General features: G+C 51.7%; 1 protein-coding gene across 1 annotated transcript; it reads right to left on the reverse strand.

Annotated features, from left to right (window-relative positions):
* Positions 1-792: 792 nt before the first annotated feature.
* RGSL1 (regulator of G protein signaling like 1) lies at positions 793-16,885 on the reverse strand. The gene is made up of 20 exons (XM_027895848.1): positions 16,724-16,885; positions 15,849-15,931; positions 15,499-15,573; positions 14,629-14,758; positions 13,643-13,747; positions 13,166-13,327; positions 12,048-13,006; positions 11,438-11,500; positions 9,537-9,768; positions 9,059-9,145; positions 8,571-8,646; positions 7,434-7,698; positions 6,897-7,026; positions 5,795-5,960; positions 4,965-5,103; positions 4,222-4,346; positions 3,751-4,061; positions 1,379-1,474; positions 1,204-1,251; positions 793-942 (listed from the first exon to the last, which is right to left on the reverse strand). The coding sequence occupies exons 1-19, from the start codon at positions 16,848-16,850 to the stop codon at positions 1,208-1,210; spliced, it is 3,375 nt and encodes a 1,124-aa protein (XP_027751649.1). The 5' UTR covers positions 16,851-16,885; the 3' UTR covers positions 793-942; positions 1,204-1,207.
* Between the last annotated feature and the right edge of the window lie 191 nt (positions 16,886-17,076).

The raw sequence follows: 17,076 nt of genomic DNA on the forward strand, positions 1-17,076 counted from the left end.
GATTTTGAGGAGCTGGTCACGTTTCATGTTGTAGGAGTGCCATCAGCTTCCCAAGCCCTTCATTTAGAGAAATGTTCCTGGACTTTCTATTTGTTTGGGTATTTTTGATCCTCCAGAAGTGTGGATAATCATAATTCACAAATATTAAACGTGTTGTCATCTGCCTTAAATGTACCTGTGTTATTCCTAGGATGCAGTCTTCTAGGATCAGAGAGATTAAAAAGTGGTTAAGAATAGCTCAAAATCACAAAGCTGAGAGCTTGCTTCTGACAGAGTCAAACTCTGATAAAGGTAGTGATCTTTTCTTCATGAGGTCCAAAAGAAATGTCTGCAGCTTCCTGCTGACTTGGCAAAGCCACTCTGACTCAGTTTCACCTGGGGAAAATGAATCATATCTTTGATATGATTTGGTTAATGTTTGGTAAACAAAACAGCTTTAAAAAACAACTTAAAAAAAAAAAAAAAAAGGTGCATGCTAAAGACTGAAGACCCTGTCAGGCATCAGCTGATTTTGATTGGAAAATCAGAAAGGCTCCGGCAAGAGGGGCACCATCTCATCACACAGGTGGACTCTCTCAGCCTCGCCACCACAGGAAGTACTTGATCTGTGTGGAAGGTGGGGAGAGGTGAGGAGCTGAGATAACATTTTACAGATACATGTGAGGAAGGAGATTTGTGGGGATGAGGGCGTCTCCTGGGCTAGAAGCACAGATTGTGGCATGTTCTGTCATGGTTGCAGAGCTGCAGGTTGCTGTGCTGTTACCAGGTAAGATGGAGGATCTTGTGAGTTGCTTTATTTTTAGGTCTGACTGCTGATTAAGTGCAAGCTATTCAGTGTGACCAGGCTGCTCAGATTCCTTGGATCACACCCTGGTCCCACTCCCTGTGGGTGGTGTTTCGGGAGGGGTGCTGTTCTAGACAGGGCTGTCCTTTCCTTGGTGTCTGCACGGAAGAGAGAGATGTTGCATCAGTGGCTGCTGCTGCTGGAGGCAGGGTGAGGGTGATCAGGGATAAGCACACGGTTGTGTGCTCCTGGGGAGGAGTTTAGGGCATGGAGAGGTGCAGCAGCTGAGAGTTTTCTGTGAATATTACTGGAGATGGTGGGGCTGACCAGCATCCTGCACGAACCTTTGGGTTTTAAGAGAAGTTGTAGCTTGTGCTACTGTGGTTTGGGGGAGGTAGAACACCTCTGTGACCACCTACCTGCTCACTTGCTGAGGGAGGGCCTCTTCTCAAGGTTTTTATCTGCATCTGAGAAAAACAACACACACAAACTCCCCTATCATGGACTAATGCACGAAGCCCTAAAACCCATCTCCCATCCCAGCAGCTGGAGCTCCCCTCGGGAGCAGGAGCGCTCCTTTCAGCACTGGCTCACCTTCTTGCTCCTCCAAAGGCTCAGTTTTCTTCTGGGGCTGGGGCATCAGTATCTGGAGGCCTTCAGAGAGCGAGAAGACAAGGACAGGGCTTTTCCCTGGTGGGAGATAAGAGATGGAGTGTGGTTACCGTGCAGCAAGTGCTCCAATGGCAAAGGAGGGAGGATCTGTGGCGAGGCTGGGGGGTCCTTTGTGGCAGATGCGGGAGGAAATGGGATATGGAGACAACGGGGGAGGTGCGTCCCGGTTTTCTGCCTGCCTGGGCAGCATCTCGGTGCTGACGGCCGTGAACGGCTCAGGCAGCGTGCTCAGTCCCACAGGACCGTCCCTGCGCCGAGCACAGGCACAGACAGTGCCACAGTGACGCCTGGTGATGGGAGATGGATCCCTGCCGGCCACCTCCCAGCCCTGCACACGCCGCGCCTGGCGCAGCCCTTCAGAAGGAGGGGAAAGCAAGGCGTGGGCAACAGCAGGTTATCTCTGGAATTACAGGTATTTTCCCCAGCACTTTTGGTGCTTTTTAAAGGCAACAAAGCAATTTTTTTTCCCCCCAGCTGAAAAGCAAGCTTTTAATCTAAAGGCCAGAAAAGCAAGACCCTTAGATAAAGGTCATTGGCGAGAGCATGAGAACGCACAGAAAAGTGACTCAAGCAAAAGGTGGCCTGGACATTAGCACAGCCAGAAACAGCAGCTAATTTAGGTCACACATCTATTCCCAAGACACGCCACCCAAGGTGAGGGATTTTTTTTTCTGCCTGGCTTCTGTTATTCATCCCTGTGAGATGCTACAAGGAGCTGTGGCTTGGGGACAGTTGTCCCAGGAACAGTCCCTGCAGGATTAATGTCCACGTGAAAGAGATCTACGTGTCCAGAGCAACCCAAAACACTCACTCTGTGTGGTTCTGGGTAGTTAAACATGGGCTGTGCTGGTTGGGCAGCAGTGGGACACTCTTAACCCTTTCAACAGCTTGTCCTGATTTAATCAAACAATAATTTGTCTTGGAAGGGACCTTTAAAGGCCATCTAGTCCAATCCCCTGCCAAAAGCATGGACACCTTCCACTAGATCAGGTTGCTCAAAGCCCCATCCAACCTGACTCTGAATGTCTCCAGCGACAAGGGCAGCCACAGCTTCTCTGGGCAATCTGTGCCAGTGTTTTACCACCCTCTAGTGTAAAAAAATCCTTCCTTATATCTAATCTAAATTAACACTCTTTTAGTTTAAATGTGTCTCTCTCCCCTCCAGTTCCCTGAAGCCCCAGGGAAACGTGTGTCCTTGAAAAAACTTTGGTTAGTTTTTTTTTTCTTGTTTGTTTGTTTGTGGGTTTGTTTCTGGTTTTGTGTGTTTGTTTGGTTGGTTTGGTTGTTTGTTTTGGTTTTTTTTGGTGGCAGTAGACTTTTGCATTAAGACAGCCACGTCTGAGGAGGTCCTTGAAGTGCAGTGAGGCTCTGTAACAAGGTGGAGACCCGAGATGGATGCTACGGTAACCATGGGAATACCCGTGGTGTGAGGTGGTTTGAGCTAACAGACATTGTGCCTGGCAGTCCTGGAACACAGGGGTCTGTTACCCCAGCCTGGCTGAAGAGCAGTAGCTCAAGCACCTGCCTGTAGGTACCAAAATCCTCCAACTCTGCTGCTTTTTAACCAGAACTTGACAGTGATAAATGACAGGGAGCAGAACACCAGCTTGCTGACACCCACTCAACCATCAAAGCAAGATTAGTATGTGCCTATTTTGGTTTCCCCTTTAATCAAAAATCAATTAGACAATTTCCAAATGAATATTCAGCCAAGGAGCGGATTGTCAGGCAGACTGACAGCGCACAGCACCACTTTCTTTGTGTTTTTCACTTTAGAGTTATTCGGTGCATTGAAACTAAACAAGTGGATGAGAAAGGAAAAAACATCTTTCTCTTTTCCCTGCAGATGTCACCTCAAATCCTGATGAAACTTATTCTCCATTCCAGATATTCAAAGCACCCTCCATGGAATACAGCTGAGCCTGGTGTTTGGCTGCATGGTGGTTCTCCTTTTCCTGCTCCCATCTGGCTTGCAACCCAAAAGATTGGTTGTTTTACTTCTGTTTTTGGGTGCTTGCCTGAGTATTTTTAACTTGGCTATTAAAGTAAATAAGAATTATGCAACAGCTCTTTTCTTAGAAGCCTCTGCACTCACTTCTCTATTCACCAAAGAAAATTTCTAAAATTCCACTGGGCAATTCTGATTGATTTTGACAGGATAAAAATATTCCACTCCATTTTCCAGCAAGCCTGCGCCACATACATCCTCCAAGCTGTGTGAAGGAGGAGAGGGTCTGTTAAGAGGAACTCTGTGGGACCCCAGGTGTAGGTGACTGTGCATTGGAAGAACAAACCTGCAGAAAAACCTGAAGCAATCGGAATGGGCCTTGGCTGACGGGGAGTGCGGGTCTTGGATGATTTGGAGGAGGTTTTTGTAGGAAGCGAAGAGATCGGCCCCCTGTCCTTCTTGTCCTTCTTAGAGACCAATCTCCGGTCCTTCTTAGAGACTGGCACCATGTCCTTCTTAGAGATCAATCCCCTGTCCTTCTTAGAGATTTGCACCCTGTGCTTCTTAGAGACTGCTCCCCCGTCCTCCTTGGAGGCCTGAAAGCTCCTGTCCTCCTCATGGACCCGAAAGCTCCTCATCACCTTCCAGGTGCAGAACCTGCGTGAGAAATACCAGAGACAGCAAACCATCCAAGCAGACATCTGACCTCCTGGGAGTGTTTCATCTGCATTTTCAGCAAGTCAGAAAGTGGCTGGAGGAAAAAGGTTGGAATCCACAGAGTCCCCTCCACCTTGGGAGAGAGGGAACAGAGAGGTACCTTTTCCAGAAGTACATCAGGATGGGGACGATGGTGGCCTTGGCCTTGTGATAGATGGCACGGGTCAGTGGCCCCTTGGAAGATAAACGCCAGATTAATTCTCTCTCTTTTTCAGAGATGTTCACCTGGGCACAGAAGAGACCAAAGCAGTTTGCAGCACACCTGACCAGCCCTGGAGGCAGGTTTCTCTCCCTGACCCCCCCTTGCATTTCGGCAGTCTCTAAGAAGAGAGACCCTAGTTACATCCTGACTGCCCCAGCCACACGGGCGGGATCCTGCCTGCGTTTCTGTGGAAAGCACTGTGCTGTGCTGTCCAAGAGGGACTCAGGCAGAGCTGTGGCTACTGCAAGGGTGGGTGCAGTGGGGAGGGCATGATGGTGACGACCTCTGGAGAGGGAAAGGACTGGATTGGTGGTGTGCAGCACCCATCCTGGTGCTTTAGCCCTGGCATTTTCTCCAGCAGGTATGGGATCTCTCCATCTCCCTGTCCACATTCTTGTTCTCAGTCTATCTGGGTCAAGTGCTAGCGTGGGTCTGGTGCTGGATCACTTCCTACCCCTTGTAGTTTGAGTGGAATTCCCAAGCTCCAGAGTATACCCTGAAGCCCCACAGCATGCCTTGCTGGAGCAGATTCAGACCTCTGCCTGGTTCCTCTTTCCCCACAACCCTTCCCAGCTGCAACGGTCTTGAGCAATGAGCAGGCAGCAGACTTTGGCCTTCCAGGGCAGGTCCCAGGCTCTTACCCGCAGCTTTGGGGGTATGCTGGAGTCTAGGAAGAGATTGTTGATGACGGCAAGTTTCTTTTTAAGAAAAGCAACTTTCCTCTCTGACTCTATGTTGCAGGCTGCCAGAGCTTCCACTGCATCAGCCATCCCAGAAAACCTGCAAAGGCACGTGGGGTCTTGCTCTGAGACAAGTGCTGTTAACTGCTGGGCTAGACAAGTCGTGTTCCTGCTTAATTTAGTGCTTGCCAGGCCACAGAAAGCAATCCACAAGGTGTGGAACAGAGAAACAGGAGGTGTGAAAAGCTACTTCCCTCTTCTACCACCCTCAGCATCACAGCATTCATCTGGGGGAGGTGATGTTTTGGGTTTTTTTGGGAAAAGAGGAAATCAAAAGCCAGTGGGGTTTTATTGGCTGCAGGGCTAGGGTATATTGGCCATGGATTGCTCCTACAGGTTTGCTGGGAAACTGGACAAAGTCAAGAGAGAAATGTCACCACAACTGGCGTATCAAGAAAGGTATAGGCAAAATGTTAGGTTGCTTCGGACTGTCAAACCACAAATACTTTCAGGTTACCCAAACAGGAACCCTGAGCCAAGGGATGATTTCAGGTTGAAACAGGGGCTCTGGAGGTCTCCATCAGAGATGGGTACTACCTGCAGGATGGGTTTGGATCAGAGCCAAGGGAGACTGATGCCAGGGCCACGTTGGATGTAGCTCTGGTCTAGTGGAAGGTGTCCCTGCATGTGGCAGGGGAGTTGGAATGAGATGATCTTTAAGGTCCCTTCCAACCCAAACCATTCTACGATTCTGTGGTGGCACCTGACCACCTGGTGGAAAGGGAACTTACTTGTCCATCTCCAGGTAAAAGTGGAGGTCATTCACGAGGAAGTTGACGACAATGACCTCTTTGTCAAGTATGCAGCGTTTCACCAGCACCACGTTTTCCAGGGGGGCTTTGCCCTTGCGGGAGGTCCTTGCGGGGCTCTTGCTCTGCTTTGAGCTCACAGGTAAGTCTGAAGGAGGAGAAAAACTGCTGTGTCTTGCTTCTGGGTGCAAGGAAAGTGGCCATCTGGTGCTGAGCTATACCCTGCTCCTTGCCTGTGCCTCCTTTGCCTTTGTGCAGTTAATTTGCTGAGGGTCTTTCTCCCTGTGTGGACTGCAGCATTTCTGCAGCCAGGCTTTCCAGGGAATCCAGACCATCCAGTGTGCAGCCTTCCCTCTGGTTTGATAACCATCCACCCTCCTCTTTGCACCCACAGAGTGTTTATGTTCATTGTTTCCCTCGGGAATGGCCACAGGACATTAGGTCTAAAGCTGGCTGGTCTGTACAGCTGTTACCCTGGTTCTGACAGAGGCCACAAGCAGATAACAAGGGAGAAGGAAAGGTAAAAATCTGTGTTACTTCCCCCAAGGACAAAATTCTCTTGATCTAGATTGGGTTTCTGTGTGTTGAGCAATTTCTGTTGTTTTCTTTTCTAACTGCTTTTCCAGCCTCTTCTCAAACCCGCGTGTAAACTTTCAGGATCTTTGGCAAAACACTGCAGGTCAGTTCCCTGTTGCCCAGAAAACAATTTCTTCCTGTCTCACCTTAGCTCCATTTAGTGTTTCCTGTTTTTTTTTTTTTTTCGTGGAAGGGATGCAAACCTGCGTATACAATATTGTTTGAGACAGATGCAACAGCATAATGGGGCGCCTACAGAAAGCCAGATATCGCACCAAAGTGTGTGTGTGTGTATGTTTTCTGTGCAAAACTCTGCACATCTAAGTGTTCACAGCAACGTCTGGCATCCTGAGATACCCGATTTTCTGGCTCTTTGTATAACTTCAGCAGAGAAAACTAAGTCATGGGGGTAGGGGATAAGCCACAGGTTTCCTCCATTTACTTCTCTACCTAAATCCAGGACTGTCTTGGGGAGGGAGGAGAAGGGGTGGCAGGAGTCTGGACATACTTTCCCTCCGGTTTCTTCGTTCCCAACAGAGAAAGTTCTCAAACTCCGCACGGCGTTCATCATTTTCCATCTCCCTCCGGAACTTGCAGAAGCTCCTGACGAGTTCACGAACGGCATCCCAGGCCCACTGCTGTGGAGACACAGCACAGCTGGCATGAGCCAGGGAGCTGCAGCTTTAAGACTGCTCCTGGACAGAGCCATCCTGTTTGGACCTGAGCTGGAGCAGCAGAGCGCGGCCTTGGCAGTGGGATTTGTGATCCATCCATCATCTTTGCTCTCCAGCATTTCTTGGTTTCACTGGTGGCCACAGGTGACGGTGTGAATTGCTTGGCTACTCATAACCAAATCTGGTGAAGTCTGCATGGAGCAGGCTTCCAGAGCCCGTAGGAGGGAGTCTTTACCTGTCACCTTTTTGCAACTCTTCAAGTCTGACCCCCTCACCCCTTTTGTGTGACACCACTTGGGCCACAGCATCTCCTCTCTTTCTTGCCTGGAAAAAACATCCCCAGCTGGCCAGCAGACAGGGCCCTTCCTTACCATCCCCTCTGTCTCAAGGTCCTCTGTCTCAAGATCCTCTGTCTCGAGGTCCTCTGTCTCAAGGTCTTCTGTCTCAAGGTTCTCTGCCTCGAGGTTCTGTGCCTTGAGCTTCTCTTTTTTAAGGTTCTCTGTCTTGAGGTTCTGTGCCTCACGCCGGACAGCGGTGGTCCTCTGCACACGACGCCTGGACTTAGGCTTTTTGTTCCAGGCCAGCAGCTCCTGCAGCTGCTCCTCCTCCTGCTGGTCCTGCTGCTTCTGCTTAACCCTGCCAGATGGGAGAGTAGAGAGAGAGAGCATCAAGGGCAGGCAGATGCATAAGACTGGTGGAATGGTTTGGTGGCATGGTGTCTAAGGCAGGGAGCAGCCGATAGGGATAGCCCTGGGGTTGGGATCCCACTGGATTTCTGTCCCTGGAGGAGGTTGGACAATGGTGCAGGGCATTAGATCCCCTCCCCGAGCTCTGTTCTTGCATGTAGCAGCCTTGAGAGTATCTGTCCTGCTTATCTGCAGTGTTTCCTCCTCCAGTCCAGCACCCTGCAAGCCGAGAGGTGACTTGGTAGTTGTGCTGAAGTGAGAGTCTGAATGGAATTTCAATGTACCAGCTGATAGTTCATAGGGAAATGCGTTTTTAGCAGTTGCTGTTTGGCCTCTTGGGGTGGGATGGATTTCGAAAGGGTGCATTTGCAGAACCACTGGGCTTGAGGAGCCAGCTCGACTCAGGTGCTCACCACTGTTTTTCCATTTGCTTTAAATCCCAGAGAGAAGCTGTGAGGACTCACAACTGGAGTATTCCCAGGAGGTGACACGAGTACAGAAATTTAAGTGTGTCTACAGGGTGATTTTAAGTGATTTTTCTAGGAATCTGAGCGCTGCTTAGGTGGCATTCCAGGGACTGATTGAGGATGAAGTGCATGAGACACGCACAAGATGTGAGGAGCGAATCTGAACTGTGGCGGTGTTAATATTTCTCCTTTCCCTGATAACTCTGCAGTTCAGACACACAGGCTACCCATCTGAGAGGGCTGAATGACAAAACAGGGAGCAATGGCACTGCAGGAAAGCACTGGGGAAAATCTGCTTCCTGCAAGAGTGGAAGTAGCAAAAACCAGCAAAGCCCCGCACTGCGAAGTGCCTGACCTGTGTCTTTTAGCTCGCTTCTTTACTGCAGCAGTGGGGAATTTCATCGCTCCAGCACTCCCCTTGGGTCCAGCAGCTGTGGGGACAGAACAGGGTTGGCCTCTTCCTCAGGTGAAAGCCAGAGTCTGCTCCCAGCTGTCCTCAGGGTGAAGGACCCAGAGCTCCCATGCTGGTGTCTGAGTGCTGAGTCTGGCTCAGGAGACACTGGGTACTGTGGGGACTCTTCACCTCTCATGGTTTGGCCTCCTTGCATCTGCTTCAGAGAAGTCTCCCCACTCCCACCCTCTCTGGCTGGATTAACACCCCAAAACACACGCCTCTCAAGGGTCGAAAGGCCCTTCTCTCCTTCTGGAGATGTTCCAGCAGGTGATGATGCGCAAGCAGGGAAGACTCCTGCTTGTCCAATCACCTCATAGCATCTTGGAGCACCTGCCAGGATGTGATGGTTGGGAGCCCACCTGCTTCTTGTCTGCTCAGACCGGACTCACCAAGTAATGCATTTAGGAGATGCACAAGCTCATCATCCTTGCTTGGGCTATCCACAGCCAGCTCATCTGACATCATCTTCTGGAAGTCTGCATCAGAGAGAGAAGAGGGGACAGATCCCATGTCAATCACTTCTGGCTACGACAGCCCTTCAGCGCTGGCTCTGAGGGCTATATGTTGATGGTTACCTTCCCTATGCCTTTGTGTTCCATGATCTGCCCATGAACTGCGTTTCTTGGGCACAACTGAGGCCCCACAAGCTACCTGAGGGTTGCTACAGGTGACTGCTGTCAGGGAATTTGGCCCATAGGTTGCTGCCAAAGCTTGGATTACAGCTGAAGGCTCCCAGATACTCTGTCCCAACCCACTCCATGATATCCATGGCCTGTCTAAGGGCCTTGGTCACTGTAGGTGCATAAAATATGCTTCAGCAAACTGACCTAACGTGAGCCACAGCAGAGATTCAGAGCCTTCTCTTACCAGGGCTGCACAGGAGCATTTTCATCTCTGCCTGGGTGGAGCCCCCTTTCTGGAGGTCCCAGGAAACAAGTAATTGCCAGTATTCGGAGGAGACACCTTCCAAGTTCCTTGTGCCATGCAAGGCCTGGCTCAGCTTCAAGGTCTGGTTTATCCTCTGGGACAGGAGGAAACATTCACCTCTGTCAGCAGTGTGGCCTTGCATCCCGGGCACTGGGACATCAGCCCCTGGAGACTATGATGAGAAGAGGGCAGGGTGATTGCACAGAGCACGTTCCATGTCTCCCACACTGTGCCCATGTGGTTTACTGTGCCTCAGAGTGCAGAGCTACCCGATTTGGATGTCTGCTTCAGCTTTAAACGGTCTAGAAGAAACCTACGTGACCTTAAACTACCTTAAGCAGCTGCTTAAATCTGGCTCACATCTGCCTGCAGCTGGGAGGTACTGGGGGCATGCAGCAGGTCCCCAAGGCAGTCCAGACAAGGGCTTGCAACTTTCCCGAAGAGTCCAACATCCACACAGGAGGAGGGCTGAAAACAGCCCTGAAGGTGTCCCCAGCAGGCTAGTAACCTTGTGTGCCATTTTGTTGGCGGCTGTCCCTGGGGCTGGCTCTGGCTAGTGCCCTGGAGGTGCCTCCCTCATTCCCATGGAGACCCTCCTGCAGGTTTTGTCTTTCCCCACAGCCAAACAGTTTGCATGACTCGCCAAGCAGCAGGCTCAGAGGAGCTGGTTTCTGGCTGAGATACACACTGCTGAGAGCGAGCACCAAAAATAACCCTGCTAAGCCCCCAGCAGTTCCCCTGGCACCAGGGCAGCAAGACCCAGGAAGAGTTTGGCTTGGGGGACGATGCTTGTGGACAGCAGGGCCTCCATGCCTGCTGATGTGCTAATTGCGCTCCCAGACCACGTCTGTCCTCTGAGGGGTAATTTCCTTGACAAGAGATGCTTAAAAACCTGGGCAGCTAATTAACTTCCAACCAAGAGTACTTAATGACTTTTCCAAAATGCTCAGCTCTTGCTGACTGAAACTTGGTGAAACCAGGTCTTTGAGGACACCAGCCCTGAGAGCTCTCCTTAACACTTCCAGGATCAGCTGCTGATTTTAGAGTTCATTTTGGGGAAAACAGGTGGTTTGAAGAACACCATCTGCAGCGAGAAAAACTGCCTGCACAGGTCATGCAGGTACCCAAGCAGGTGGGATTCTTGGGGAGGTTCTGCCTGCAAGGAGGTTTCTGGGTGTAAGGTTAGCACTTGGGGTATGTATTAGTGGGATTTCTACTGCTAGGAGGAATAATAATCTGGGAGGAGTGCTTGTGTGACTCTGATTTCTTAAATCATCTTTTTCCACAGTGGAAAAAAAAAAATGTGGAAAACTTGAGGGTGGTTGAATCATAGGCTAAAAGGCTGCATGCCCTCTTCCCCCCTGTGCTGGCCCAGGCGCTGGTGCTGGGACAGGATCATTGTCTGTGTGTCTGCACGTGGGTCACATTAACAGCAGTAATTGCTGCGGGCAAGGGAAAAAGGAGGGGGAATTAATTCCCAGAAGTGCTAGTTTCACCCCTGCCTACCCTGAAAGACTGTGATTATGTCTCTCCCTGCTTTTAGGTTGGGTCACAGCCTGTCTCAGGGGAGCTCTTGCAGGGTGTGCCTGCAGTGCTGCTGACTCATGGGATGCTGTGGTGGAAGAGTTGAGAACCATTGCTCCAGGCAGCTGGAGCAGAGCAGGATCTGCTGCATCATCTCGAGGTGGTGTTGGCTGAGGTCATTGTGGGATGCTGGACTACAGCAGCTAATGCTGGGCATCTCCTTCCAATCTCTCTCTCTCTCTCTCCCACTTTTTCCATCCCCACTGGTGCCTGCACAACCCACAAGGATGCCTGTGTGCCCTGTGCATCCCCCTTACCATAAACTGGAGGAATGTCCTATCATCAGCAGCCAGAAATTCCTCATAGAAGCGGCAGAGCACCTAAGAGGGAGCAAAGGTCAGTTGTCCTCAGTCAGTGTTCCAGCAGCACCCACCATCCGCCAGCCCCACGGTACCCTAAGGTCACAGTGGTGATGCTGTGGGTGGATTACACCTTGCTGAGATTTCCAGGACAGCTCCACCAGCAACTGCACATCCGGGCTGGTCCACTGGGCTGCTCAAGGGCTGCCCAGAAGGGCTTGGGTTCTGCGTTTCACCTGTGTTGTGCTGGAATCAGTGACTTGGATGCGAAAGGATGGCCACTGCCCTGTCATTCCCTGACCCTTGGCATGTGCATCTAACAGCCAGGGTCACCAGAGATATTCTTATGTTTACCTCTGCTCTGCTACCCTACAGACCGCGGGGATGCTCCTCTCCACTGGCCTGGTGCATCTTGGTCACTGGTTCCAGTGCAAGGTGACTTGTGACTGTACATTTTCCCCTTCCTAATCTCTTTTCCTCCTGATTTTTTAAATACCTCTTCTCACTGCAGGGGTGACAATGCCAGCTGTACCCGCCCAGCCTGACCGCTGCCAGCACCCCTCTGTACCTTGCAAATCTCCTTCTGGGCTCTGAATATCCAGGGGGAGAATTCTCCAAATATCAGATGGTTCCACAAACCCGTGAGAGTCGTGGTGTCCAAGGGAAGCTTCCCAATGTTGTCCTCCTCCAGGTAGGTCTTGCATATCTTATCCCCAGTCAAATGACGGAGGAAGAAGCTGTTTTCTCTGTTGGAGTTCAGCACCACAGGCAGAAATTCCTCCAGGTCATGCCACAGGTCCAGGAGATGAGTCTCCATGGGCCGGCCCTGGTGCTGCAAGAAGTCTCTGAAGGGTCGTCCTGCACAGATGTCGGCACTAAAGGCCCAGGGAAGGAAACTCAAGGTCTTGGCTGACCCTTTCAGGGATGGCAGCTGGACAAGAGGTGCAGAGGAAGTCAGGTTAGAGAGGATTTTTTCCTTACAGAGGTCTTCCAGACGACTGACCTGCTCTGCACCAGGTTTTCTGGGAGGAATTACTCCACTTTTGCCATCAAAGGCAGTATTTGCAGGATGCTCTGACAGCTGGGGACTTGATCCCAAAGCATCCTTATCCAGATGCAATTGCCTTGTGCTCCCAGCTGACCCTGGCTGCCTTTCTGGTTTCACCTGAAACCTGGGCATCTTCATTTCTTGGGTGTCTCTCCCCTCCTTGATCAGAGCCCACATCTTTGCTTTGGCCTTCTGGCTGCAGTAGGGCCCTGACAAGCCCTGGCTCCTTTTGATATGCATCGTGTGGGGGGTCTCCAAAAAGCCCGAGGGCTCCTGCCAGTCAGGCTGTAATAAACGTGCCTGATATTCCTGCAGCAAAGGCTGGCATGATTCCTCTGCCTCTATTCCCATCTTGCAGTGAGTGAAGAATTTAGGGAGCCAGTAACTCTGAATCATAAAAAGGGCCTGTTCCTGCATCTTCCTTAGGATGTCTCTCCTATTGCTGATGGACTGGATGTGCTTGGCTTTCGGCAGTGATCCTGAAATGGATACGGGGAATTACGATGGGGAGATGGCTCCATGGAGACTGATCCCCAGCCACACAAAGCTGGTGATGGTATCCCATCTCCCTGGGAGCATCCAGGAAAAACCACCTCTCTGGAAAGGTACTGCTTATCCCTAGCTCCGATATTTCTTACCAGCGATGGTCGTGCAGAGGGTGATGACACTGGAGCCTTCACGCAGATGAGAGGCTTTCAGCCTGTCAATCAAGGACAGGTAGAGGTCCCTCTGACTCATATCTGACTCATCCAGACCCAGGAGCCTTTCAGTGGTAAGCCAGAAGTCAGTCAACTCTTCCCCTATGGATCAGTCAAGGGTTGGGAATTAGAGGGAGCCCCTGAAAGCCCCAAGGATGAGTGAAGCAGTTTATGATTTTTAAAGAAAGAGAAGGGAAGAACTCCTGGATGAACAGAAAGAACAGGGTAGAGAGGAGCCAGGGTTATGCATCTCCCTCCCAGCTCTGCTGCTGGCTCACCCTCCAAAGCTCTCTCTGGGATCACAGTGTCCTTCTGTCCCACTGGTGCTTACCCATGCCCCCAGCTCTGTACCAGTGTCCCACCAGGCAAGTGACCCACAGCTGGCTGAGAAGGGCCTGTGGAGCAACCCATGCCCACCTGCTGTGCCTTGGACAAAGGCTCGGAAGTGCCGCATGCCCTGGCTCCCGCTGATGCACTTCTCCAGCAGCCACTGGTCAGCACTTCGCCAGTTCAGGAGTTCTGCTGTTGGAGAGATTGCAGAGCGTGGCACCAAGGTCTGCATGCAGGGGTGATCCCAAGAAAGCCCTCCAGCCCCCAACCAGCACCCCTAGCCTCCCTGGCAGAGGCTGCAGGAGGAGCCAGAAGGCCAGCAAATCACCCTGAACTGGGAGTTTCAAACAGGCTGTGGGATGCACAGGTGGTGTGTGGAAGGACAACCCGCTCCTACCCAGGACAGTTTGCCCAGCTACGGTGCCTCTTCCCCTTGCAAACATCCATCTTTTCTGCTTGAGTTTCAGGCTTGCCCTCAGCTTCCTCCAGCTTTGAATTTCAACCTGACTGGAGCAACAGCAGTGATATTCAGGAAGAGCCTTGATAAATTACTTTTTTTTTTTTTTTTTTTTGACAAGAGAACCTGCTTTCCTGCTGCCATAGCTTTCTTTCCAGTGGCAGTTGACGTGCAGGCTCACAAAAGACTTGGCTAGACTGAGATGGCTCATTTTAGGGGTGAAGTGGGCACAATTCAGACTTCTTGCTGCTAAGAGAGACCACGGCCTGTTTTCCCAGATGCACAGCAGCAAACCCGACACATCAGCACCTCAGTTTCCCACGCCCCAGGATGCTCTCCATCCCTGCTCCACCCCTGGACTCCGTGGTAAACACTGCTAAGTAGCTACTTCAGCTCAACTCCACAGCGAGCCTGTACCAACCGGGTGGTGGAGTAAAGCCCTGCGCATCCCATCGGGATCTGCTGCACCCCTAAAAATGGGATCTGCAACGCCTTTTTAACCCGGAGCAGAGGCACGACCCACTGGGCAGGCACCAGGCAGTGACAGCCCTGGAGGGAGGAAGCCCAGCGGCGGCGGCGAAGCCGATCCGATTTCCTCCGTGCCGCGATGACTCACCTGCTTCCCCCGACCGAATGAAACCCAGGAGCTTCTGGCAGAGGACGAGGTGGAGGCACAGGCTCGATTTGCAGAAGTGAGGCAGCCGGTGCTTTTCCAACCAAGCCAGTAAAGCCCTAGGGCTGGGATCCTGCGTTGGAAGCCCCGTGCCCGGGGAGAGGATTAGCTGTGAGCGAGAAGCCGTCTCCTCAGCCCGGGGATTAGGGTGAGTAACGGGTCCCTGCTACAGGGGGAGGAGGTGGGGAAGGCACCCTGTTGCTATACGGCGATGAAAGCCATGCCGGTGCTGAAGAAGAAGGGGGATACTCGAGTTACAGCCCCTGCTTGTGTCCCCTGCGAGCTTTGCCAGCAGACCTGGGAGCCCCGGTGCTGCCTTCAAGGCTGCCTTTCCTCGCAGCCTGCCTGCCTTCCCAGAGCTCAGACAGGGAGGCATGGCAGCTTCCTGGCAGCCGTGAGAGGAGCAGGTTCCCTTTTGCTTGCGGGATCTGAGCTCTGCAAACGGCGGTTGCGGGGAAGGGGGATGCCCGTGGGTTTGGTGATCATCAGGGTTTCCCTCCTGTTGAATTCAGGAGGACAGGGGGCTGGTATTTATGTCCTCCTTCTTTGCCACCACACATGCTCTCTCTTTAACTCCAGCTTTCACTGTTTACCGAGAGCTGGACAGACCCCAGAAGCTGCAGGACTTTAAATGGCTTGTGCTCCTCCCAGAGCTTAAAAGCAAAATGACGCCCGGGTTTGAAATAATACCCCAGCTGCACGAACAGGAGAGCCAGAGAGGGGCCTTGGAAATGAGAAACCGAGTCCTTCCCTCCCCTGCCCTGTGCCCTTTCTCCCTCCTTCTCACCCTCCTCACAAGAGGCATGTTCTCACCAGGTGGCTCGACAGCTCTGGCCAGAGGTTCCACTGGCCCGTGCCACTGATGTAAATGGGTGTCTGGCCAAAAACCTGTATCAAAACAAAAGTGGAGAGATGAAAGAGATGGAGGGTGGCAGAGGAGACCAGAGCCCAGCTGTTCTAGTTGGTTCCCACTACAGAGAAGGGCACCCAATTCCCTTTTAGACCTCTATCTCCAAGCTGAGATCCTCAGGTTTCCCTCATTTTCCAGCCTGAGTGTTGTGCATTTCCAATTCTCCTGGGGTCTCTTAACACCACAGAGGCTGAGAGTTCACCTGAGGAGAGCTCAGAAAGGTCCCGGGCTTTATGGTGCGGAGTGGACTTACGGGAAGATTCAGAAAGGTGTTGAAAAAGTCAACAAAAACATCATCTCTCAGCAGAAGCCCCATGTCCGTGGAAGCTATGGCCGCTAGAGGGGGAGAAGAAAAAGTTACCTGGGGTTGGTGTTGCCGGGTGTGATATCAAGGTGAGCCAAAGGATGAGTTTTGAGAGGGACAGCTTTAGGAGTACGTGGTACAACTTGTACTGTGCACACGTGGGAGGATTTGGACAGTCCCTGAAATCCGGGTCCCAGTGCACCCATGTGCCCTGGGATGGGTGGCAGGGTGGCACAAGCTGTTTGGAAAGCATCAGGTTCAGCGACATGCAGGAGCTGGGAAGTTTGAATGGCAGCTTCCTAAACAGCAAAGGTACACGGTCCATAGGGGCAGGAGAAGGGAGATGCTGTGACTGCAGGGGACAAGCTGTGCTCCTCTGCCTTCCCCAGGTATAACCCTGCTATCATGGAGAGCAACTGTGTGCTGTGCTCTGGTGCTTGCTGCTCCAGCCCCACTGCCTTGGCGCCCTCTGAGTCCTCTTGCTCTGGTTCTCAGAGCAAATTCCCCCAAATTAGCAGGCAACACCAGGCTGGGGACAGGCTGTGGCTCTGGGCAGTCACTGGAGCCCTCCACTCCAGCCACCCAAGACATCAAAAGTCAGTTAGTGCCAAACACCTCCCACTATCCTGTGAATAAGTTTTATTCATGCCTGAAAGATCTGGATATGAGGGGGTGGGCTGGCCCAAAATGTCCACTTTTCTGAAGGCACAGCTGTGTTACAGGGAGGGCTCTTATTTCAGAAGCCCAATACTGCTTTTTTCCCCCCACTGTCCCCTTTGGGGAGTGTTTAGAGGGGCTGAAGCCTCCAGCAAAGGGTAACTCACCAGCGGTCATCATCCTGCTACGTTCCAGGGGTATGTTCCAAACTGCCATGCTGATTGTGACACCCTTGTCCTGGCACCTTCTCGGGGGAGCTGCAGGGCTCTTGGGGAACCCCAGGGCTTTCAGCATTTCCCTCTTGGTTATACTCCAGGCCCGCTTTCCTGGTGAGGAAAAGACTATCAATGCCTATGTGTTCCTGAAGGAAGGATCTCAAGAAGATGAAATCAGGCTCTTGTCAGTGGTGATGAGCAGTAGGATGAGTAAAAACTGGAACAGAGGAAGTCCCGCCTGAATGTTGGGAAAAACTTCTTCACTATGATGGTGACTGAGCAGATTGTCCAGAGAGGTTATGGAA

Source organism: Empidonax traillii, unplaced genomic scaffold (assembly GCF_003031625.1).
Source record: "Empidonax traillii isolate 1590-97213 ecotype Southwest subspecies unplaced genomic scaffold, ASM303162v1 scaffold474:size1423191, whole genome shotgun sequence".
In the NCBI taxonomy this organism is placed as follows: Eukaryota; Metazoa; Chordata; class Aves; order Passeriformes; family Tyrannidae; genus Empidonax; species Empidonax traillii.